This window comes from Brachycentrus maculatus, unplaced genomic scaffold, assembly GCF_059751285.1.
Source record: "Brachycentrus maculatus isolate JH-2025_06_01 unplaced genomic scaffold, ASM5975128v1 h1tg000011l, whole genome shotgun sequence".
Lineage (NCBI taxonomy): Eukaryota > Metazoa > Arthropoda > Insecta > Trichoptera > Brachycentridae > Brachycentrus > Brachycentrus maculatus.
Window position 1 is genome coordinate 758,202 of NW_028280765.1, and position 26,799 is coordinate 785,000.

At 31.6% G+C, this 26,799-nt stretch overlaps 2 protein-coding genes across 2 annotated transcripts in view; both read right to left on the reverse strand.

The window, feature by feature from the left end:
* LOC148313455 (tRNA dimethylallyltransferase-like) overlaps positions 1–23,467 on the reverse strand; it is a 343,114-nt gene extending 319,647 nt beyond the window's left edge. The window contains exon 1 of the mRNA XM_088262214.1: positions 23,313–23,467. Within this exon, the coding sequence (XP_088118340.1) occupies positions 23,313–23,453 (141 nt within the window). The 5' untranslated portion in view covers positions 23,454–23,467. The remainder of the gene's footprint in view (positions 1–23,312) is intronic.
* Positions 23,468–25,110: 1,643 nt separating this feature from the next.
* The window catches only part of Myc (bHLH transcription factor Myc), a 16,571-nt gene continuing 14,882 nt past the window's right edge, over positions 25,111–26,799 (reverse strand). Inside the window, exon 3 of the mRNA XM_088262231.1 lies at positions 25,111–26,799. This exon is cut by the window's right edge and continues 1,404 nt beyond it. The gene's annotated coding sequence lies outside the window, so the exon portion shown is untranslated.

The following is a 26,799-nucleotide window of genomic DNA, read 5'->3' on the forward strand; positions in this document are numbered from 1 at the left end:
GTTATCAGCCATCCGCTTTAGGTACTAGTCCAGGGTAATATTGAATAAATATTAGAGTGAAAAAATGTTTTATTTATTTGACTCCCCCTAGGAATCGAACCCGGGACCTACAGAACGGTAGCCGAGCGTGCTGACCATTACACTATGGAGGCGGACAAATTTTACTTACATAAGTATTTAAAAAAATAACTGCAGTGCATGAATACGTACGACGACCAACGGTCGAGAACGCCTGTTACGAAAGGATAACTGCGTGCATTAACATATTTCGTTATCTCGCGCATGCAACATATTCGGCCGAATCCCACCAATTAGGGGGTACTTACTCAAGAGTAATATTAATTGGGTGTTAAATCAAAAACGAGAGTAATAAAAATGCTCTCTAGGAGTTAATGTCCCGAAAAACTAAGACAAAGCATTAATTCAAGGTCTTTGTCTCCAGATACCGAAACGGAGTTTGAACCGCACTACGCTATAAGCGTACCTACTGAATCCTAGAGAACATACAACACGTTAATACGAGGTTATATCTCAGAATCAACTCGAATCCAAGAGCGATTATGCTAATAAAAACAACATTTCGTTTATTGTTTGACATCTAAACAAAGATGAAGAGGAATATGGAAGTCGGGCCATTTACGGGGATTACGATAGTCATGGGCTGGTTAAATGATCGAGGAAAACTTACCATAGCACTATTCACACACAAGTGAGTGAATACTGCTATGGTGGTAACGGGTAGTATTGTTTGCATGCTGTTGTAGTGATTGTCCTGATGAAGAGACGGGTAGGTCTCGAAACATAAACGGTAGACATAAAAATTTAAGTGAGTGGTTTTTCAATAATATAACTAACATTCTTGTGAAAAAAAAAGTAAAAGTTGAAATAACTAACCACAAAGTAAATAATATTATTTATTGACACTCGTCAAAGATGAAGAAGAATATGGAAATCTGGGCATTTACGGGGCTGACGAACGTCATCGGCTGGTTTAAGTGATCACTTGAACACGTGTAACATTCACCAATTCTACCCATTATTGACAAACACACTACTCAAATTCTTGGAAGTTCTATCTATATGAACCAATTACGAAACGTTGCTCTTGAATCATTAGAACTTCACTAGTCATCTATTGGTGAGACGAAAAGAAGCTTTTTTATTGAGCAGAAACTCTTTTATTAGTATGTGAGATCCATAAAAAATTATATGAAAATAACTCCTGTAATTGGAGATTATCCAGATTTTGTGAACAAGTATTTAGACACACTCAAAATGTTGTAACCAAAGTAAATGCCTGAAATATTAATAATATTGAAAACATTTTTTGTCGGTTTTACTTCTGATTGTTGACATTCCCTGAGAAAAACTCCATTGTTATTAAATGCGTAAAACATTATTACCCTTACCAAAGTATTATATTAGCTTCAACATTTGCATTTCTCAAATAATTTCTGGTGATCAATTATTTACTCGAAAATAAGCTCAATAAAACCTTCAGATGGAGGGCGAAATATAAATTTGTTTCGAGTGGACCAAAGTAAGTTCATTATCTGTTGAGTCCTTCATAAAGTTAGCAAGTCAAGTATTGTACTTGAAGGACATCTCAAGAAACTCGTTAATTTCCCTTGTGCTAGTGAAGAGTCACTAGTCACTACACATTTCTCCGTAACTACATTGCAGAATGAACGTCTCGGAGTTGAACGGAAAACTGACTTTTGAGACATTACAAGTGCAATCGTTTCAAACTCAACTTTCGAACAAATTGCTTAAAATTTGTCTATCCACTAAGAATGATAGTTTAACTCGTGTTAAAAACTAATTTTCTTGAGATTATTGTTTGTTTTTCAGTTGTTTTTTGAGCATAAGCGAATCATTCAATTCAATTAAATTTAGTTACAATTAACATACACTATACAAACTTAAAATTTAATCGAAAATATGCAAGAATACTATTGCTAAAGGTATAGAAAAAACAACATTTGGCTTCCGTTCTTCCAACCAAGCATGGCACAGGTCAGGCAGGAGTAGCCCCGGTGCAAACGAACTGGAAATGGTCCGGAGTGCAAACAATGTTGTTTTGCAAAAATATTATCAATTTCGACAGATTCGAAAACGAGCTTATGATGGAACATAATAATCTGCATAGTCTGGCTTTTCCATAATCACTCATTGGTCCACTGCCTCTGAAGTATTCGGAGCATAACCAAAACTTAATTACTGACCAGGTAAAAAAATCACTTAAAAAAGACAAAAAAATAGCAAAACTCATAACTTTTTCATGAATGGAAAATTCATCATTTTCTTCTTCTAATTCTTGCCCACATCCAATGAGGCATAGGGCGCAGCATCGTATACAAGCAGTATAATCTTGATCTTAAAATACACGAAGGAAAAGTGATCAGCTCTGCTCTCAAGGCTGCGGCCAGGATAATGTTAGATAAATATAAGTGTGAATAATCACTTTATTTCTTTTGAACCTCCAGGAAATATAACCTAAGACCTCCAGCACGTTAACCGATACACTATGCGGGCGGACAAAAAATTAAAACCAGCAAGTTTCACCTGACCCTACCCAATATTGAAATTAAAATAATAAAAAAAACGATGCATAAGCTAATAAACAAAATTTAAAAAATCCGTAAAAGAATGCAATTTTTGTAAAAAAAAATAATTAAGTAATATTACAAAACTGTTTACTTAAACATTTCATATTTCATATTTAAATTGAATATTTAATTTGAATATGAAATATAAAAAAAACAATGCTTGCATTTTTTTGTCTATTATAGGTACATGACTTAGTTTTGCTCTTAAAAGTTTTATTATTCCATAGATGAACATGTAAGTGAATTTATCTTAAGTTTAAAAATTAGTTTTCTTAAACTCCTTTTCCATTTTTACGCTTTGATAACTGGAATGAAACGTAAAAGCCGACAGCGATAGTAACTCGTACCTAAGGAATCGTATTTGCAGAAAAAAAAACATTTTAATCTAATTTCACGAGTCCGAAATAATATACGGTCGGCAAAAACAGTTGCTAACTGCAACAGCGCACTGGATCTGACCCGGGTGTTTCTTAGTACGTTGAGTACACTAGCACCGAACGCCCTTAACAAAAACAAATAGGTGAATGATTTACATACGAAAGAGTTATGGATATATTGCGAATCTCGACTTGGAATCCCGATTATCTTGGGTTGTCTTTACCGAGTAGCAAATTAATCATGGAATTGTTCTCTCGGTATTTCTTTTGCAGTAAATCACACCAATAAACTACCATAATCTGAAAACCAAACTATTTTTTTTTATTATCATATGTACATTAAACCTAAAAGACATTCATTTTATTTTACAGAGCGTATAGGAAAGGCTTTAAAGTATTTTCAACTCACTCTTTCATATAATCGGGAAGTGATAATTTTTACGACTTGGAGTAAAATGATAATATTACATTTTTTAATAATAATAATAAGGAAGTGATATCTCTAACAAGTACATACACATTTTCTTAACAGCTGTTAAAATCTCAAAGCAAAATGTCTAAAAACACAAAGTTACTTTGGATTTCAGGTAAAAAATGATAAGAAGACGAATGATATGGCTTTGGATACCTCACCGAAAATAAAAATATATGGCAGAATTTATAATATGAAAAAAACAGAGTCGCAAAATTGTTTAATGTATAAGGGTTTGAAAATGTATAATGAGATGCCTGAATGTATGAAGAATGAAAAGAGTCTGAAAATTTTAAAATGAATGCTTTATTTACTGTAAGGAAATGTAAATATATATTTTCTTACGTAGATGTAGTAAATTAAGTGTATATAATATTTTATATTAGTGGTAATATAAGCTAACTTAAGAAATAATAGAAAAAAAATGTATTATCGTCAAAGACATTATTAAAAGTCTAGTTAAAGAAAAGTGTTATTGCAACATTTTTGCTCTGACATACATATTTTATATACGAGGTACAAAAAAGTCATGTAACATTTATTGTTTTCTATTCAACATTTCGACAGCCAACGAACTCTGGACTTCCGAAAGAATATTGTAATAATTATTACATTAATAGATATTCAAGATAGATATGCAAAACTTCAATTTTCATTGCTAGAGATAAGCCTTCGTAACACATTTAAAAAATATGTATATAAATACACACAGACAAAAATTCTCACTGACGCCTCGGAGCAATTACAGTAAAAAAAGTTCATTCGCATTCGCGTAATGAAATTTAAACTCCGCACAATGGGAAATGAGTGATGATTGTACGGTGTAAACTCGGGATTAAGATTAGGCTTTGATTTAACAAACGAGACGAGATAAAAAGGGGAGATCCCATGTTCGGGTCTGCGATCGATCAATTTATGTAAAATATACACGACGCGCAATCAAATTCTTGTAAGTGCCGAGTAAAATAGAATATCACAGACTTCGTGGAATAATTAACGTCAGAACTACTGTTATTTTCGGTCTAGCACTTACTCTACTCTTTCAATTGACACCAAATTTAACTTTTGTTAAAATAAAACAATTAGAACCATTGATAAATAATACGGAAAAACCCCGCCATTCGTACACAAGTTGTTTCGAGTTTTTGTTGTCCGTCAAGTTAAATGGAAAAGAGATAAAATAGATAGCACATATTCTAATATATTTTATGGAAATAATTTGCTATTTTGAGCCAATTTTACAGATTTAGTGAAAAACTGTGGAATGACGAAAATAATAACTTAAAGTTAAATTAATTTAAAAATCTGTGGTTTTGTTTGTTCAAAAGTTTGGCAGAAGAAGTATGGAAGCAGAGTAAACGCCATTGAAATGCACTCCATTAGACGAATGTGTGGAAAACCATTGTATGACAGAATTAAAAACGAAGATATAAGAAAGGAATGTAAGGCTAAACAAGGGATAATTGAAAAGATTAGGAAGAGTTCTTTAAGGTGGCATGGACATGTGGAGCGAGTGGATAGCGAGAGAATGACTATGAAAATATACGTGGCGAATGTGAGCGGGAGAACAGAACAACTACGGTCGAAAAAGACTTGGCACGATCAGATCAATCGGAACCTAAAATCTGGTGGTGTCAAAAGTCTGCGTAATCGGCGGGCATGTATGACTAGATGTATGGATGTGAAAGAGGCGAATAATGTATGTCAGGACAGGAGAGTGAGGCGTTGCATTCTCTCTGCCTACCCCTGCGGGGAAACGGCGTGTAGTAGTAGTAGTATTCAATTCAATTCAATTTATTCAATAATTAATACATACATTAAAAACAAATTTAAAGCGTATACATAAAAAAAATATTAAAAAGTAGGCAAGAAGACTCTTGTTGAATGTGTAAAAGAATCTCACTTCGGAAAACTCCTTCGGACACATGGAACAGATCAATATCCAATGTGATATTGTTCAACATAGCGGTAGCTCTTCCTACAGGCATAACCATCGGCAGGTTTGTACTGTATATAGGAATGTGAAACAATCTATGCAATGTATGAAGTAGTTGTACATACATTATTTTAACAATGATCAAAGCGACAATCTCACTTTATTCGACGATATTCAGGATCAGGCTGTTAGATTGGATTCCTAAATTTTCCCGATACGCCGATCGCAATTCGAATTCAACTCCAGCGCTTCCGGTAGAGAGAAAGTTGGGCCACTAATTGATCTACATAGAAAATGCTCATCGCTTCATTGATTATTCAACGTAAATCCGGTCCACGGAGATACCTAGAAACAGAAAGTCAGCCCCGCGCCTTCAGTGATTAGAAAGAAATACATTTTGGTAAGTGTTCGTTAGGTGTGTACCAATATAACAAGAGACGTTTCGTATAAAAAGTTTTTTTTAAACCTGGGAATATCTTCACTGCACACAAAAACTTGCTTTTTTCACTATACATTTTTTGTTATCAACCGTTTTATTCGTTTATTTGTTGAGCATTTAGAGCTTGAAGAAAAAGCACATTATTTTAGTGATTTCAAATTTTATAAAAAAATGCTGGGAACAGAGTGAATGGTGCACTAAAATCAGTTTTAGCAAATAAAAATCTATCAGCGGAAGCTAAACTGGCAGTACACAATGGAGTTCTGGTTCCAACCCTTATGTATGGAAGCGAAGCATGAAGTTGGCAAAAGAAGGATGAAAGCAGACTGAATGCAGTCGAAATGCGATCCCTCGGAAGAATGTGTGGCAAAACGATGTTTGACAGATGTTCGAATGATGAAATAAGGAAAGAATGTAAGGCTGAGATAAGCATTATCGATAAAATTAAGAAAGGTGTGTTTAGATGGTTTGGACATGTGGAGCGTATGAGTGAAGAAAGAACGGTCAAACAAATTTATGGGGCGAATGTAGTTGTAAAAAGAAGCAGAGGACGACCGAGGAAGACTTGACACAATCAGGTATGTCAAATACTTGAAAGCAGCCGGGTCAGGAGTCGTAAAAATCGTCGGGTATGTATGAGGAGATGCATGAATGTAGAAGAGGCAAAGAATGTTTGCAAAGACAGAGTGGTGTGGCGTTCGATTCTCTCTGCCTACCCCTGCGGGGAAGCGGCGTGATGGTTAGTTAGTTAGTTAGTTTTAAAAAAAATTGAAAAGTGCGCATATATTTATCTATTAGTTTATTAGGACCTGTCACTTTATTTATATTTCAACTAGTTATATCCGGACACGCGTCGCTATAGCATGGTCTTGTTATATGAAACTAAAGAAAAATTAAAGCACACATTTCTTATATGTTAATATGTATACCATGAATGCAGTCGAAAACATTGAAAATTCTATGTAACAGAGTCCGTAAAGAAGCACGCTGCCCTCCATGAGCAAAGTTTAGTATTGCGTGAATTGCTGTGCGTTCAATAGATGGCGCTGCCATTTAAGTAAAAACCATATTAAAAAAAATGTTTTTACCTATCATAGATGTATAAAAATGAATAAATAGGCGCGCGTGATTTCTTAACTAACTAACTAACCACTCTGTCTTTGCAAACATTCTCTTCTCTCTTCCTACGCCTCTTCCACGTTCATGCATCTCCTCATACATACCCGCCGATTGTTACGACTCCTAACCTGACCACTTTCAAGTATTTGGCATACCTGATCGTGCCAAGTTTTCTCGGTCTTCCTCTGCTTCTTTTCCCAATTACATTCGCCTCATAAATTTGTTTTACCGTTCTTTCCTCACTCATTCGTTCTACATGTCCAAACCATCTCAACACACCTTTCTTAATTTTATCGATAATGCTTATCTCATCTTTGCATTCCTTCCTTATTTCACTATTCGAACATCTATCATCCATCGTTTTGTCGCACATTCTTCTGAGAGATCGCATTTCTTCTTCGTCATAAATAAAAGACGAATAGATTTTCCCTCAAATATTGCAAAGCTATTAACTATCGGAGAATAATGAATGCAAAATGTTTTTTTTTGTGTATAAAATAACGCTCCATTAATTTCATTTTCATAACAAGAGGCGACATAAAGGTTTTGAATACAAAATGAAATACAGGGAACGACAAACCAATTAAAATATTCCGTTTTTAGTTAACACGACTCTGAAATAAATAAACACAAAACCATCATCTGAATACTCTGACTTGAGTGGTCTAAAATGCCCCCTTAGTCAGAGGGTGGTATTTTATTACTGAAGTGTATATTTCCTAACCCTAATTAAAACCTTATTTAATTTTACATTACGAAACTTCGTTTAAACTCAATATATTTCATCTAGAGGTGATCGCGTCTTATAAATACAAAAACATCGGATTTCAGTTAAACTAGGTAAAATAATTTATTTATTGATTTGGCGTTTCATTTGTAGCACTCCATTTTAATTTACGTATTAACTTTTAAATCAAACGCAGATTTTTTGAGTCTACTAAGTTGTATTTTATTAAAAGACACATAAAAATTAATATTGTGACAATTGTTCCGCCTAGTTACGGGATTTTCAATAATAATGTTCATTAATTGATTCGGCAGTTACTTTTGTATATAAAAATCTAGTACCTTTTTTTCCATGGTAAAATTTATATTTTTCAAAAACCGTTTGTAAGAATAAAGAAAAGTGTGATTCAAATTAAAAATGGATAAATATTTCCTACTACAAAAGTGACTGCCAAATGCGAGTGTTTTTGCCTAGAATTTTCACTCATGAATTACATGAAATTATAGTAACTTTAAATATAAAGAGTAAATCCACTCACAAGTAGGCATAGGCTATGAAATTTATAAAGTTGAAGCCTGAGTAGGGACATGATAAACGGTGTTGCATAAGCCGTAGCTAGATTTCAGAGTCACTTGGACGTTAGGTAACTCAAAAAAAAAAGTAACTGCCGAATCAATTAATGAACAAGTAATAATGTTCATAAATTGATTCGGCAGTTACTTTTGTAGTAATATTTATCCATTTTTAATTTGAATAATAAGTACTTAGTATTTTTTTTAACTTGCACATTTATTCTTACAAATGGTTTTTGAAAAAGTAATTTTTTTTTCATAGAAAAAAAAGGTGCCAGATTTTTAGACCTGAAATATATTTGATGGCATATAGATGGTGTAAATGAAGAAGTTCATACTGATGGACATGATGCTATATGGGAAAGGAAAAAACGGAATAATAGCATAATATAATAATAACAGATTTTAAAAAAAGGATGCCCGTGCTGGTACAAGGTTTTTTTTATATATACGGTACTATTGTACCATTTACATAAATAAGTATAAAAGAACACATTAATTGCGACACATAAATTCATCAAGTTCTTTTAAACCACTTACATTTTATAAATGCTATATAAAAAATTTAAATTATTAATAATAATAATAATAAAACCCTTATCCGCACCCCAATGGTGCATAGGGCACTGCTTTATATAAACGCAGTGTTATCTTGATCGTTTACACATGAAGGAAAGGTGATCAGCCCCCCGCTTCAGGACCAGTCCAGGGTAATATTGAATAAATATATTTATATAAAAAAATTAAATTAAAATAAAAAAAATATATGCTATAAAAATAAAATATTATATTTAAAGTAAACAATAACATAAATAAACTAAGTTTTAAATCATTTTTTATCCAATTTTGCAAGGTAATACGAAGGTGTACGAGTCCTTTTAGGAAATTAATCAAAAAATTGATAAAGTTAAACACTTCAATTATCCTCGTGATAAATTTGAGTCTGATATGAACGTATAACCGTGAGTAGAAGATATAAGTGTACAAACAATAAGCACGTGCCAGCTACCCTGGGGGCTATACACTTTATCACTTTCCACTCGGCGAACTCTTAAGTAGGTACCTTAACAGTAATTATTACGCTTAAGCGATATGATACTGCAAAGATTTACTGAACTAATTCAGAGTTCGAGAAACCAAAAACCAATTCCGATCTTAAGCACTTAAGTGACCAAGAGACATGATTGGGATAAATTTGTAGTGAGAAATTAGAAATTTAATGGAAATGCCTTCTGGTATTGTTTTTTTTACAGTTTTTTTTAACTAAACACATGTTTTATTGTACTGTCTTACTAACTAGGATAGGCTCCGTTCTAAGTCAGACAAGAAATTTTTTTTTTATACATGTGAATCATAAGAAACACCATGATATGAACAAAACAAAAAATGATTAAAAACAAAGAAAAAAAGTATTATAATAATATTTTGAATGCATGTTCAAATTTTTAAAAAAAAAATAAAAAAATGCCCGAAAAAAATCATAAACGATTTTATTTATATGTATTATTTTTTCGGGATGGGAATCGAATGGGTGAAGAAAGAATAGTAAAATCAAATTTATGAGACGAGCATATCAGAAAATAGAAGCAGAATAAGACTGAGGAAAACTTGGCACCATCAAGAATGTCAAATACTTGAAAGGTAAGAATTCCGAATAATCAGCGGGTATGTATGAGGAGATAAATAAATGAGGAAGAGACAAAAATTATTTGTAAAAACAGATTGGTGTGGGGTTCTATTTTCTCTGCCTACCCCTGTGGAGCGGCGTGATGGTAAGTTAGTTAGTAGCTTTATGTTAGTAATAGTTTGATAGGCGTTGGCTGGAAAAGGTATGAACTTGGGATCCGAATGAAACCTTGATTGATATCACTACTGGAAGTGAGCATCAACACAATATATTATAATAATGGATCATTTTCAGACGGGAGTAATATCTAATTTAACATACTCAACCTATAAAGGATTGTTTAAGACTCGTCTTGTGTTTATAACAGCCGGCATAACCAATATTTTCATTCATCATTTTCATTTGCAAAATTCGCCTCAGTAAAAACGTTGTTTTCGTAAGTTGCCAACGAATGACGCCACAGAAACGAATCCACACTACAACTATTACAGCTTTATAAAGCAGATACATAAAGGGATACGCCCCATAACACACCCGATGACGTAAAACTTGATGACGTATAGCGGTGTCCGTTTTTCGTTTTATTCAAATATATAAAGTTTAAATCTTCATATTTCCCTTATTTATCTACAGATTTCAATAAGAATCGTACCCATAGTCTTGTGATTTTTCATATTAATTTATTAGTCATTAATAACATATGAGAAAAATCCATTTACCATGATGCCACTTCCTCATATAAACTCGAAACAATTTTCAAGTTCTGGATTTAAAAAATCTGAACCTAGCTCTTCCCAAATTGTCAACCCACCTAGAAAAATTTCGACGGGCCATTCAAATAAAAATCAACTTTTTAGCATAATCGTGAACATTCTACAAGGTAATATATTTTATTCATTATCAATAAATCATTTGGAATTCTGCAGTAGTAAAAGTCATGTCCGATCACTGAAATTGGCCGTTTATGTATATACCAAGCGGGAAACAATCGTTCGTGTTATATGTATGTATGTACGATGCACACAAAATATACATAAAACGGTATTTATAATTGTTTTATTTATAATTTTTATTACAAATTACATTTTTTATACATAATTACAAATTACAGATTACGGTAATGTGCCCTCACTGAGAAATCCTGCGCCGAAGGTTTCGATTTTACACTTTTTACTAAATTTATTTATATACATACAATAATAATAATAATAAAACCCTTATCCGCCCCCAATGGTGCATAGGGCACTGTGTCATATTAACGCAGTGTTATATTAATCGTTTACACATGAAGGAAAGGTGATCAGCCCTCCGCTTCAGGTACCAGTCCATGGTAATATTGAGTTATATATATATATATATATATAATATAAGTTATATATATATATATATATATATATATATATATATATATATATATATATATATATATATATATATATATATATATATATATATATATATATATATATATATATATATATATATATATATATATATATATATATATATATATATATATATATATTTCTAATAATGAGCCGCTTAGGCTCACAGAAATAGTATGAAATTGAAATATTGGTGTAAATTATAAAAATATTTCTATTTTTTTTTTAAAACAAAATTATAATCTAAGAAAATAGATTACGAGTCAAATACGACATGGCTGAATAATACGATGTAATTCAGATATGCCTACTTCCATTATCAATTTATGAATAATTTAAACTAAACTAAATATTAACATTTTAATATTTAGTTTCAATATTTAATAACTTTTTGACAATGGGCGCAAGTTGTACAACCTCATGGCATGGTAATCAAAGTTCTTATGACCAAATGACCTATGTGTTTTGATTGGTGTTTTTTGGATCTTGTAGTTCTCTGTATATTACCACAAAGTGTATTAGTTGTGATATGTGTGCTTTGTGTGTATGACACACAGTTTGTTTGGATACATTCGGAGGCGAACACAGAATTATTATCTGGCCTTGTCCGTTCAGCGGCAGCGTTCAGTCTCAGTCCGTTCGGATTAAGGTCACGGGCACGCGGGCAGGTCCAAGGCAGTACGTTAAACCGGCGATGCATTTTTTTCCTACAAAATTACAAATACAATCGCCTTAACCCCTTATTAACCTAACTCCGATATATCAACTTTCGGTACTATAGCAAAAAATTCAGGATCTGACGTCATAATTTATAAAAGTATCATAAACATTACTTTCCTATTCATTCATTGTTTACTTTGTGTAAGGGGGGGGGGGGTCAAATTAATACAAGTGATTTTTTTCACTAAAATATTTATTCAATATTACCCTGGACTGGTACCTGAAACGGAGGGCTGATCACCTTTCCTTTAACGCTGTTAACGATCAAGATAAGACTGCATTTATATGATGCAGTGCCCTATGCATCATCGTGTGCGGATAAGGGTTTGAATGTTAGGGATTCCTTCAGGGTTGTGCAAAAAATCGATTAATTATATTGTACAATTAGTTTTAATATTACAAAAATTGAAGTTCCAAAATTACTTAAAGAGAAACGAGAAAAACGAAACCTATTTAACTAATTTTCTTTCCGCGAAATGTAAGTTGAGTAAAGATGTGATATTATTTTAAAAGATAAATGTTATTTAACGTGTCAAGAAGAATAAACAATATGCAATTAATTGATACAAATATAATACATATTGCATAACTAAAAAAATACAATTACTCACATCCCTACACTATTTCTTTCAACACCGGATGTCGTCAATTAGGTCAGAAATCGTTTTATTCGCAGTGTTGTGCGCACGGCGTATAAAGGAAGTCGATATTAAGCGAGCAGCATTTCCTTATAGACGATTTTTATAACATTTTAATACATTTAGTAAATATTAATATAACTAGTCTCGGAGATATATTTTCGTCCGCCGAAGATAAAATTATGGTACATTGTGTTTAAAATATATCTGATCAATTAAGTCATGTGTTTTTTCATAACACATTTAATTTCTTTAATTATTTATTTTTAAATCGAGGTATTTCCAGCATAGAAACCTCAAAAGTCTGGTGACCAAAGGGTTAACTTCTTTTCCTGATTTTTTGCAAACTATGACGTTTATATCCGTATTTATAACTATAAAATCATTATTTTTTCCTTCATCTTTTATAATAAAAGACTGGATGCAGTCAAAATCTCTCATAAATATGGGCCAAATAGATGTAAAAGTGATGTTCGACTGGTGGTACAGTGGAACCAACCTCTCATAACGAGCACCTCTTATAACGAGTAATTTACATAACAAGCAAAAAAAAATATGAAAAAGTTGCTTCATTAACGAGCGATGTTTCGCATAACGAGTAACAGAGGAAGGGCAAGTCCCTTTTTCACGACATTCACTTGTGAACCGGGACATTCGCGGCTTGAGAATTAGGTTTACCAAAAGGACTCTCACTTCTGCTTGGAAAAAACTTTGGCCAGAGAATGATTTTGACATTATCAAATGTGATTATGAAACAGTAACTGTGGAGTCTACGGTCAACGAGATTGTGACATAAAAACGAGATGTCAGAGAAGAATGAACGGTAAAAGTAATTTATGATTCGAAGGTATCTGGGAATAGAAGCTGAGGAAGACCGAGGAAAACTTGGCATGATCGAGAGTTTTGATTAGTTAAGCTAAGTGGTCAGGTCAAGAATCGGAATAATCGTCGAGTATGTATGAGGAAATGCATGAATGTGGAAGAGGCGAAGTTGTTAGCAAATAAAGATTGGTGTGGAGTTCTATTCTCTCTGCCTACCCCTGCGGAGAAGAGGTGCGATGATTATCAAGTTGCTTAGTTATGTTTCCTTTACTGTTTTTTAAATTAAAAATGTATTTTCATATGTTTCGTGTCGTGTCTTCCTCTGCTTCTATTGCCGACAACATTCGACTCATAAATGTGTTTTAATCACGTAATATTAAATGCACATGATATTTTTTCGGCATTCGTTGGAGTTGGATACGCGAGAGTGCAGTAAACATATGCAGATTATTTCTTGTAAATATTTTTTCTCGGAATAAACAATTTTTTTAATTCACATCACTAATTCCAGACGGCCTGTGTTTGGAAACAGGAATAAAGTTGTAGACTGAGGCTGAGAAGACCGAGTATAGAAATTGTATTTCTTAATTTTATTTCTAAACACCGTACGGTGTTTGAAAATGATGCGGAATGCATCGAATAACGCGTCGCAATAGATTTGAAGAAATAGTGGTATTAACCAAGTAAAACATAAATTAAAAATAGATACATGTTTTAGAATTTAGTACACAAACCCTGATTATGACAAAGTTCTTGTCAAAACGGGTTGGATAAAGTGTACCAATAAAAAGTGGTTCAAACAAAGTTGTTTTATTTTATAAAGTTTTAAATGGATAAATATTTCCACAAAGTGACTTCACAATTGATGAAATGTATTTCTAAAGCTATATCTTTGTATCTTCTTATCATTTGCAGGTCCGGACTGCATATTTTCGTGGGTTTTATGCACATTCCAATTCAATAAACTGAGTCTGAAAAGAGAAAGGGTATGTGCACCTACCGGGGTGAACAACCCCGTAGAGTGCGTGCAGACCAATAATGGTAGGGTTCGCATAATGGCTGCCAAAATAATTTTTGGTACCAAAAAGTGGACCGGGCCTGGCCTGCAGCATGTTTTAGTAATCGTCGGATTATTAGTCGTTAGTTAGAGCAAATTCGGTCCCTTGGTAATGATCACTATCTATAAAATGCAGTACGGCTGGCGCTTGGAGCAGAAACGTGTGTTTGGGGCGATTCTGCTACCGCTTCAAAATTACTTGGACCACCATACTTCGAGACGATGCACCGATGAGTCAATGTTTCGTGAAAGACTTTCAACCATACGTCCAAAATTGATCTACAATATTTCGTTTATCATGCAAGCAGTGGAGAATCTTGTTGCTGTGAGTAGACAACGACTCTTAAAGAATCGGAGAAAAAGGTCATAAATGCAACGAGTTCTTCGTCGATGGAAGCTGTATGAACTGTTGGCAGCTAAGAGAGAAGGAAAACGGTGAAAAACGTTTCACAAGTGTATAAAGTGATCGCTTAAGCCAGCCAAATGCTAGGTCGTAAGCCCTGGGAAGCTCATAATTCCATCGTCGTTCATATAAAGAGGAATTATAGATGTTTCATATGAAGTTGAGACAACTATAATATATAACAACAGTAAACTTGATCCCCAGTCTCGAGGATGCAGTAGAGAAGCGAAAATGGTGAAAGTAATAAACAAACTACATATTTTGACTAATATACTGCATGCATACACAATAGAGACATTCTGCGGCACGATAACATAACCTTATCAATACAATTAAAGAGTCTTGCCTTCATGAGATGAATTATCAAATTAAAACTGCAATTATTCCATGCAGCGCTCTATGCGCCATATACTAGTATATAAGTATATATATATATTTATATATATATATATATATATATATATATATATATATATATATATATATATATATATATATATATATACATATATATATATATATATATATATATATATATATATATATATATATATATATATATATATATATATATATATATATATATATATATATATGTGTATATATATATAAATATATATATATATATATATATATATATATATATATATATATATATATATATATATATATATATATATATATATATATACATATACATATATATATGTGTGTGTGTATTATATTATTAAAATCGTTTTCATATTTATTCTAAAACATTAAGTGTGAAGTCATTCTAGGGCAAAATCTGTGGTCTTAAAAGTTGTCATCAAGATGCTTAAAATTCGTCAGATTGATAGGGAAATAAATCTAATTTAACATCTTTATTATATCGGACAGTGGATTATTCACCTATGACTGAGATGTGAACTTAAAGGTGTGTCAACTTGATATGAATCGTATACCATTTTTTTCTTTTTTTCATGAAAGAAGAAAAGATTTCCATATTCTTTCATAGAAAAATAGTAAAAAAAGGAAAAAAACAATGCATGTTTTATATGAAGTTGAAACACCTTTGAAATTAATATTTATTTGTATCCCATAAGGGAGAATAACAATCATCTACAAAAACATTTTTTTGAGAGTACTTTTTTTGAGAATATCGCGCCATTGACACTAACGGAGGTGGTAGGAGAATAGGACCATGTATGTATTTTGATCGGGCGAATTAAGGTGAAACATACAAAACGCTTCATGTTAACGTGTGTTTAACATTCAAGTAGAGCATAACACTAAAGCGAAAGACGAAAAGGGCCGCATAGTGCTAAAAATCCATAATTACATATACTTAAATTATGGTAGATGATATCGACACGAGTTGCATATTTCACAAACATGCAACGTATGAATATACTGACATGTTAATCATACCTGCACATTGGGGGCATCAGAGGACTAACGTCCTATGTGACATTTTACAAAAAAAAATGGTACATTTACGTAGTATTACGTAGAATTTCACAGGTTTATTTTACAAAGATACACATTCGAAATGGTAATTATAATAATGATAGAATTTTAAAAAAGCTTACTTTATTAGGTGCCTATTTTTTCGGTAGTCAAATGGCAGAAGAGATAGCATTTGCCTTTTTATCCATTTTTAGAATTTAATTCAATGAATGGTTAAAAAAATTAATCCAAATACGCCTTTTTTTCGATCTTTTCGATTTGCGAAGGTTAATTAATATCGAAAACGTATGGATTTTTCGCTGTTTTGTATTTTATTTTATTTTTCTCACCAACTATCTCTTCCGCCATCGATTCAAATTTTGCGAGTGAAAAAATTTTAATCGCATCGCATACCAAACCCCGAAAATTTGTTCTTTTCTATATATATGGGATGATGAACAAACTGCAATATAATCAAAACTAAAAACGCCTTTAAAAAAGAGCATAAGTATAATGAAAAAACGATTAAGGTCCTAATCATTCGCTAGACATTGTTTTTTTTATATAAATGACCCTTAGAGGATGGGATCAAATTACAAACAAACAAAAAATGCAGAAAAAAAGCTCACTTAACAAGAAGAAAGGTACTTATCCACGACACAAAAACAGGTTGTGATATTAGTAAGAACATAATATGGATGAGGGGAAGAAAAAAGAAAAAGATGTTATCATTGATTCGAATTTTGGACAATCGTAATACTCGTAATAATTATAATACTAGATGTAGTAACGAATCGCTCACTCCTTTCAAGAACGTCATAAATAAAAAAACTTGATTTTTCAGATATAATACAATGTATTAAAATTAAATATCAAGCCACTTATTGAACTTTTTACTGTGGAAAAGATCTTTTGTGGTAAAACCTGAAGGTTCTTTCTCCATTTGAAAAATACTTAGTGAATTTTAAAAAATTATTAAACAATACATTTTCTTCAAAATGCAAAAACAACACTTTCTGCCATGTAGCGGGTAAATATTGAGTTAAAAATATGCCGCTTTTGCTGGGATATAGTACATTTTCTGGGCATTTCGAAAACATGTACAACTGAAAATTGACGATTTTTTATTTCTGATGTTCTTGAAAGGAAAGAGCGAAATGTCAAAATAGGAAAAAATCTAAGAAGTTGAGACATTTTCAATAATATTAATTTTAGTTATTAAATAATATTTTTTACATTTTAAACACTGAAGAACTGAAACACGGTCGGGTTAGAACTCGCAAATTATTTCAAATCCGTACCTGCATGATGCGTAAATAATGAAATGCAACCATCACCAAAATAAATTTAAATATTGCGAATTTCACAGCCAATTTATTAATGTAAACAGTGATTTTAAAATAATTTCCTCGGCATGTGAAATATTGAATATAATATAAATATTTAAAGATAAAATGTACAGTAACAATTGATTCAATATCAAAAAATTAAAAAAAAAACATCTCAGGGAACATTCATTGTGGTCATCGAATGACAACAATTTTTCTCACACATAATGATGTCAAATTAAAATTACGGGAAAAAAATGTCGATTGCTGTATTCACTGATGGTATTGGTATAATTTTTTGAAACTTCATTATTACTTATGATTTTTAAAAAAAAACTTGGTTCAAATCATTACTATACTCAAATTATTACTTGTTTCGGAATTACGTCCTCCCATAAACGGGTGATTTAATGCTTTTGAAAGTTTTTTTCTTCATTTAAATATTTAGACGTTTAAAAAAACAGCTTTCCCGAAACTATTAGTGTTAATATAAATCCCAAAGAAAGAAAAAAATCTTAACTAATCTTAAATAATTATGGAAATATTGATTTTAAACATTTAGTCCGGGAACACACAGGCACCTTGGTTTTGACGCAGATAGTGTAATTTTCATTTTTAATGCAAGATTCTCATTCAGCATGCACACGCTTGGCGATTTTTGTGTTGAAATCGAACCGAGAACGACACCGACAGCAGCAGCTCCATGCTGCACGTGTGCTACACTAAATGGCGGTGTTTGATATTAGTTCCACACATGTTTATTTATTTTCGTGAGAAATATAATATATTGAGGATAATATGTGTCGCCTACTTTCAAAATCAGCCAGATCCAATTTTATAAGATTTTAAAATAAATACTCTATCGGAATACCAGTTGTGGGTTTTATTGTTTAAAATATGTATATACCTGAAAACCCTGATTAAAATACTTAAAAACAGCTTTGTATTTCGAATTCCGCTATATTCATGGAACTTGCCTTCTGACCCATATCGGCCAATCAGAGAGCGGGGATAGATCAAAAATTAAGATGACGTCATTGTCGGTTTGTGTCTCGTGTTTTTTTTAAATACTGAAAAAAAATCCAAAAAATGGGAAAATTCTCTATTTCATAATATTTTATCTAAAGATAGACAAATTTTTGAAACATAAATGTTACCCGGAGAATTTCGCATTGTTTGTAAAATCGACTTACATGGATCTGGCGCATTTTGAAAGTAGGCGACACATATCATCTTAGACACTTATTCGAATGCTAATCGACTTATTCGAATGCTAATCAAACACGGTCGAACAAACAACCAAAACTAGTATGGAGACAATCTTAGAAAGGTCAGTGCACGGCGAATAAAGGCACCATTTACTGGCTTTAAAAGAAGTAGTAGAATGTGCAGTTTTTTCTCAAACCAATCACGAAGCCGGGGACACTTTTTGCGGCGCTAAAATCTGATTGGATTCTCCGCCAAAAACTTAGAATCACGTCTAGTGCAGCCATAAAAATACCTTTGTAGTACAATTCAAAATATTCGCATAATTTGCGATAAGCTCACTGCTTGCGGTCGGGATACCGCGTCGCAGGCAACCCGAATTCCGGTGGTATTCCAATATTATGCATTCCATGTTCGTGAACAGTTCATTCTTTAGCACCAGAAAAAGCATAATGATATAATATATTTGGATGTACACACACACACATACACACATATCTGTATACATATATAGGGCTTTTTTTAAACAAAAAAAGGTCCCGGAACTCACTTCATGTCAAGCTTTTTATTTATTGATTTGGCGTTAAATTTGTAAAAGTCTATTGTGATTTATTTTGAAAATGTCATAACTAGGCGAAACAATTGCCACAATAACTTTTATGTGTTTTAATAAAATACAACTTAGTAGACTCAAAATATCTATGTTTGATTAAAAAATTAATTCATAGATCAAGCTTTTTACTATGAATAAAATAAATGTTTATTCAAATATCATTCCAACATTGATTACAATACCATTTTTTTTTCATTTTGACGAATTATATAAATAAATATTGTAATAACGTAAGCGACACATTATTTCGTCGACTTGATTTAAAGAATTAAGAAAAAATATCTGAGAAAAATGGTGCCGGAACGCCGTTCCACCGCGTTACATGGAAAAAAGCCCTGCATATATATTCGTATTTGTAAATTGTTTGCGTTTTTTTTAAAGACTGCGATGTTGTCTCACATAATAATTATATATATATATATGTGACACATACGTGAGATATGATTTTATTAACCCGTATATGCACCTAGATGAATGTTAAAAATGTGGACTCGATAAAATCCTTTTTTGGATTTAATTTAAATTAGGGAAAAAATTACAGATATACCGTATTTATTATAGGTTAAGATGTATAGTATACTTTCTCGTATATGTACTGATAATGTACATGTTACGTATATTTTCTTCTTTAAACCCTTATCTGCTCCCCAATGGTGCATAGGGCACTGCATCTTTTAAAAAAAATACGTAGTGTTATCTTGATCGTTAACATATGAAGGAAAGGTGATCAGCCCTCCGCTTCAGTATTGTAATTATCAATGTATTGTATTCAGGGTAATATTGAATAAATATTAGAGTGAAAAAATCACTTATATTATATTTATTGGACCCCCCCCCCTTGGTAATCGAACCCGGGACCTCCTGAACGGTAGCCGAGCATGCTGACCATTACACTATATACGTATGACAAAATATGAAGCAAATGAAATCCTTATTCAGTTCGAACTAGTTCCAAAAAAAACTTTTTATTTTTTATTTTTTATTATTTAATTATTTTTTTCTTTATTTTATTTTATTTGTATACATTTATTTCAATAATAATTTTTAAATATTTAGAACATTTTTGTCTGCAGAGACCCACCAAGCCACCTTGTGTGTCTTGTCGGTGGAGTCCTTTTTAATTCATTTTTATTGTTTTAAGCGATTTTAACCTAATGTAACACACAAAAAAAGAGAAAAAATTAAGAATATAAACCTTATTAAGAGTTAACTTATTAAGTCTAGTTTTTACTAAAGAAAACAGTTTTTCTTTTTGAAAGTAACATAACATGGAAAATGAGCAAAGGCTCGCATGCCAATTTCCTAACACCTACCACACTTTTTGCACATAGCTTCAAATTTCAATTAACTTAAGTATTTTACCAAATTTAGTTTTCTCACTTAACAAGACAACCAGTTTCAGAAGAGCAGCGAACAATATTCAGAAACAAAAACTGGCACCAATGACTTCGTACCAACAAAATAATATAAACTAAAATGGCCACGTTCGGCCTTTAATGCACCATTTCCATAAAAAAGCTATGACATAAATGCGGCAGTCGGTATATTGAGTAAGCACGGCTATTTTTTTCCTTATTTAATATAAATTCTTAGAAAACATCAAATACCAAAAAAAGGTAAATGAAGTTCACTTGATACGTCTAGGATTCCAAGAACTTCGGGCTTTAAGCTATATTTAGTAAGAATTTACGTTTTTTTACTAAAAAACGTGGTCTCTAGTTAATACTAAGGATGGTGGAGAACGCCTATATAATAATTATAAAAAAAAACCCTTATCCGCACCCCAATGGTGCATAGGGCACTGTGTCTTATAAACGCAGTGTTATCATGATCGTTTTACTTATGAAGGAAAGGTGATCAGCCCTCCGCTTCAGGTACCAGCCCATGGTAATATTGAATAAATATTACAGTGAAAAAATCACTTATATTTATTTTTACCCCCCTTGGGAATCGAACCCGGGACCTCCAGAACGGTAGCCGAGCGTGCTGACCATTACACTACGGAGGCGGACATATACATGTAGAATGCCTATATACATGTAGAATATATTTATATATGTATATAAATGCATGAATATATATATATATATATATATATATATATATATATATATATATATATATATATATATATATGTATATATATATATATATATATGTATATATATATATATATATATATATATATATATATATATATAAATAAATATATATATATATATAAAATAAATATATATATAAATATAAAATAAATATATATATACATATATATATATAAATATAAAATAAATATATATATATATATATATATATATATATATATATATATATATATACTTTATAAATATATATATATATATATATATATATATATATATATATATATATATATATATATATATATATATATATATATATATATATATATATATCTTTCCATAAAGTATTTTTCAGTTCATTCATTTTGGATCCCTGACTGGGTTCTATTTTTTATAAGTCAGGCAGCTGGTTAATTTGGGTATAGGCAATATACTGCAATGACATTACGGCTGTCCAAACTAAAAACACAGTAAGGGACATTTTTTTGTAGTACGTTTTTTTGCATTTTTGGACTAAGTAGAATCTACTTAGTCCAAAAATGCAAAAAAAAAACTACTACAAAAAATGTCCCTTACTGTGTTTTGAGTTTGGACAGCCGATTACTCCAAACTTATTAAAAGTAAATGATAATAACATTAAATTATATTAACAGTAAATGAATGCCTACGGAATATTAACGTTGATACTATAATTGACATAATTTTGCCGGTAGAGTCAGGTCAAGGAATACAAGATTATTCGAAATGTAATCTCGAAGAGCACTTAAAACCAAATAATAAAAAATAAGCAGAGATTTATTTTTCGTGAAATGTGTATGACGACTAGACGTATGGCTATGAACGAAGCTAGGAATGTATGTCAGGACAGACGAGTGTGGCGTTCTATCCTCTTTGCCTACCCCTGCAGTGAAACGGCGTGACGATAGTAGTAGTAGTAGTTTTAAGAATTGTGCTATTCAGAAATATTTATTTACAAAGTTAACAATCATTCTCTTTATGACCCAAATGGTGCAAAGGGTACTGTATCAAATCTATAGTGTTAGTTTACCCATTAATCTAATGAAGCCATGGTGACATTTGACCCCCCCTAAGAATTGAGCGCAGTAGCCAAACACGTATAGAATTTATGTTACAATAATTTCCTAATAAAATAAAAAATATATTCATCATAGTAATGATTTATGTAATAAAGCAAATAACGAATTGCAATTATTTAAAAACATTTTCATTTATCGATTTGGCGTTTAATTTGTAGAACTCTTTCCAATTAATGTATTAAATGTTAAATCAAACACTGATTTTTTGTCTACTAAATTGTATTTTACTGTTAAATTATATAAATTTTGAAACAATAAAAATTAATAATATAAATTTTGTGATAATTATTTCGCCTTGTTTTGGCATTTTTACACGAATGTTTGACAATACATTCGTTTGAAAATGCGAAGACGAAACAATCGTCAGAAAATGTATTTATATGTTTTTTTACAGTAAAATACAATTTAGTAGACTCAAAAAAACAATGTTTAATTTCATAATTTAAAATATAATTTTCATATATATATATTTAAATATTATTAAATATGAGTCATTTTTCGTCTTATATTCGTAACAATAATATTTATTATACAGCACATTACACAATCTACTATAGTCACGTTGTCAAATTTACAGGTTATGTTTACATTGTACCGTAGAATACAAACAAGTTTTAATGCCTGAAATGCGAACTTACCTGCATGGAATCGGCGCTTATGATCTCCGTCTTGTACTTCTCTGCCAATTCAATTGATAATTTCGTTTTTCCGGTACCGGTGGCACCAAGAATTATTATCAAAGGCACACGCGACGAAAAACACATTCTAGACATCGCCATCGTAAACGTCAAACTAGCGCAGCTAGCTTCACTTTGTTGGAGCACGGCAGCCAACCAAATAATATTTGAAAATAGACCAAGAAGTAAGAACTGGTACACAGCAAATTCTTTCCGATAAAATTATTTATTTGCATATGTATTTTTATTGGTTGTGAAACTAGTAAAGATTTTACAAGAAAGTTAGGTAAACAAATACATTGTGCCATTAGTGAAAAAACTGAAAAAATTAACCTACTTTTTTTTCAGTGTTATTATGTAGGTATACACATCATAGTTATATTTCAGAAAAAATCTTAAATCTGTTCTTAATTTTTTTACTTGATGTTTTGTAAATTACTCAATTACTAATGAATATTGAAAAAAAACATTATTTATTATCTAATACAGGCTGTCTAAATCAGATACTATTTTTTTCCTTTAATTTGAGGAAAGTGAAAGATGTTTCGGCCCTTGAGATTAATGTCAAATTTTACAATAATATAATCATGTTCATGTAAATATCACCTATACGCGCTAGTGAGTAAATTAGTTTTTTTTAAATACGAAAAATGTATATATTAAATGTTGAAATCAAATACTGATTTTTTGAGTCTACTAAACTGTATTTTACTGTTAAAAAACACTTTAAAATAAATTTGTGACATTTGTTTCGCCTTGTTATGGCATTTTCAAACTAATGTATCCGACATGGATTACAAATTTATTTTGATGTGTTTTTTTACAATAAAATACAATTTAGTGGACTTAAAAAATCAGTGTTTCTTTTTAACATTTAATATGTAAAGTAAAATGGAGTTATACAAATTAAACGCCAAATCAATAAATAAATACGAAAAATATACCTACTTTCGTAGGGATATACTCGTATCTACAAATACGAATATGTTATTGAGATGCGAATGCAGAAGTCTGGGTATTAACAAGGCTGACGACTTGCCATCGTCTGATATAGTGACCACTTTGAACACCGTGCAACATTATTCGTTTGCAAAACATTAATAGATATGAATATGGAAACCTGTTTTGAAGTTATGTGAATTTTTTACTTATTACTGGAATTTTGAAACCCCACTATAGATTAATGGAAGCGTGATATTACACAGAATAGCTTGGCACAATTATCTAAATTTATGCTGAAAATCTAGGTGTATGTTTTGATTCTACAGTATTTATATCTTGAAAAGAAAACTGTTCTGTAGAAAAATTATTCCGCTGTAAATTTCACCCAGTTGATATATATGGTAAGTGCCAATTTTGGACACCAAATGCGAACTTCACGGCAACTTTGATTATGTATTCACTTCCTAGAAAATATCGTACCTTTCAAATATTTTTAATCGATCTAAATTGGGTTTCGTAAAGCCAGAATGATTTAAAATACCAAATCACTTTTTTAAAGGATTATATTGAAGTAATAACGTGCACTTATTGTGAAGATAAGGCAAAAATATGGCGTATTATGGAACCACACAAATCGAGTCTTTGATTTTTTTACGCATTTCACGGGACCGAATGCGTAAAAAAATCAAAAACTTAAAACTTTTAAAGGTACACACTTTTCTCGGCATGTATTTTATAAATAAATGTTGGGTATGGTATCGCAGTTTACAGTTAACAATAGGTTGGAAAGGAAAAATAGGGTAAAGAAAAGAATAAGTACTCTTGTATGTTTTTAATTGGTAAACTTAAATCATCATACTCATACACATAATCAAGGAACAAAACCAAAAAAACTTCTTGTTTGAATTAAAGATAAACAAAACAGTAAGTACAAAACATTAATTGAGCCTCAGCGAGTAAAATGGATACAACTTCACCTGAAGATAAATGTCGGCATTACACGGTGTAGATACCCCTGGCTGTAAACTAATGCTTACTTATCGCTGAATGAAACTGAGTTATACTAAAGCGCACAATCGAATTGGACACTTTTCTATGGCCATTTGCCGGCAAGTGCTCTGGATGTGCCTCGTAGCAATTAATAATAATATGGTACTCAAATGGCCGTAAGAAGGAATACGCTTAATTTGAACCTCAACTTGTTAAAAATGTAACGAAATAATAGAAACGGCTCAGTAAATCGATAGATGGATCTTGTCCTCCCTATAATTAAATAACTATTATGATATATATAACAAAATTCAAAATGTCAAAATTAAAAGCAGGTACAATATTCGAGAATCGACTGATTCTCCCTAGTATCTCTAAAAGTAACTAAAATTTTCATATAAAAAGCTACATAACTACAAACTACAGTATAAATTTTCGCCATTTTTGTATACATAGGCTCGACCTCCGACCGGGCGAAGGATACGAAACATAATCATAAAATAAAACGCATCCTTCAATCGGATCTCCCGTGTTCACAGTAGGCTCAAATAGCTCTACGACTCTCCGTTTCTGTAATAGTAACTAGTAACCCTTCTAATCAAATCCTCACAATTACTATTTCGTAAGAGCCAAATCAGGTTTAACCAAAATACTTTTGTTTAATAAATGTATCTTTTACCATTTTGTCGTCACAAGGCACATTCCGCACTATCTTTTCTATCGAGAAGGGAAAATGACGTCGTTCGGATCTGCTACACTTCTAGCAGATAGTATGCGACGTAAATTCTTCTAATTTGGTTTTACTTAATACATAGCTATTACCAAATTAACGACAAGAGCCTACAGAAGATCTTAAATTTATACATGATTAAAAACAGTATTAACACACGATACCTTTACGAATCCGAAAACATTCGGATCCTATGACAGGATTCCACACACAAAATGTCTAAATTGGGTCGCGACATTTTATCAAATCGCTAGAGCGGGCAAACATATCTTCAAATATGTGCGACTAATAATATTTATATTACAGATGTTATCAAAAAGTTTATATCTATTGTATCGATATTAGATATTTTACAATAATTATGTATGGGGTTCTATCGACAAAGGGTTTGTTAAAATAAACATTTACACATTGTATTGAAATGCAGTTGTGTATATTAAAAAAAAGTAGTTACTACACAATTAAAAGTGAAGCTATCCTAAAACGATAGGATTAAAAATTTATTAGGAGGATCTCACCAAATATGTACAACCTTATACACGCGTGTTGAGTGGCTGATGGCCGGTGGCAGCGGCGTCCGACAATGTCTCTTACTTCTCTAACAATTAATTGTAAAAAAGTGTAAAAATAAACATTTATTATTTCCAGTATAAAATACGTTTGTAACGTTGAAAATCTAGGAACATGTGTCATTTGGGAAGAACTAAGAGTTGCATTAACGAAAGCCGGCGCGCACAGTTCGACGAAACACACGCCACACCCGTCCGAGGGATTAACTCTTAAGTG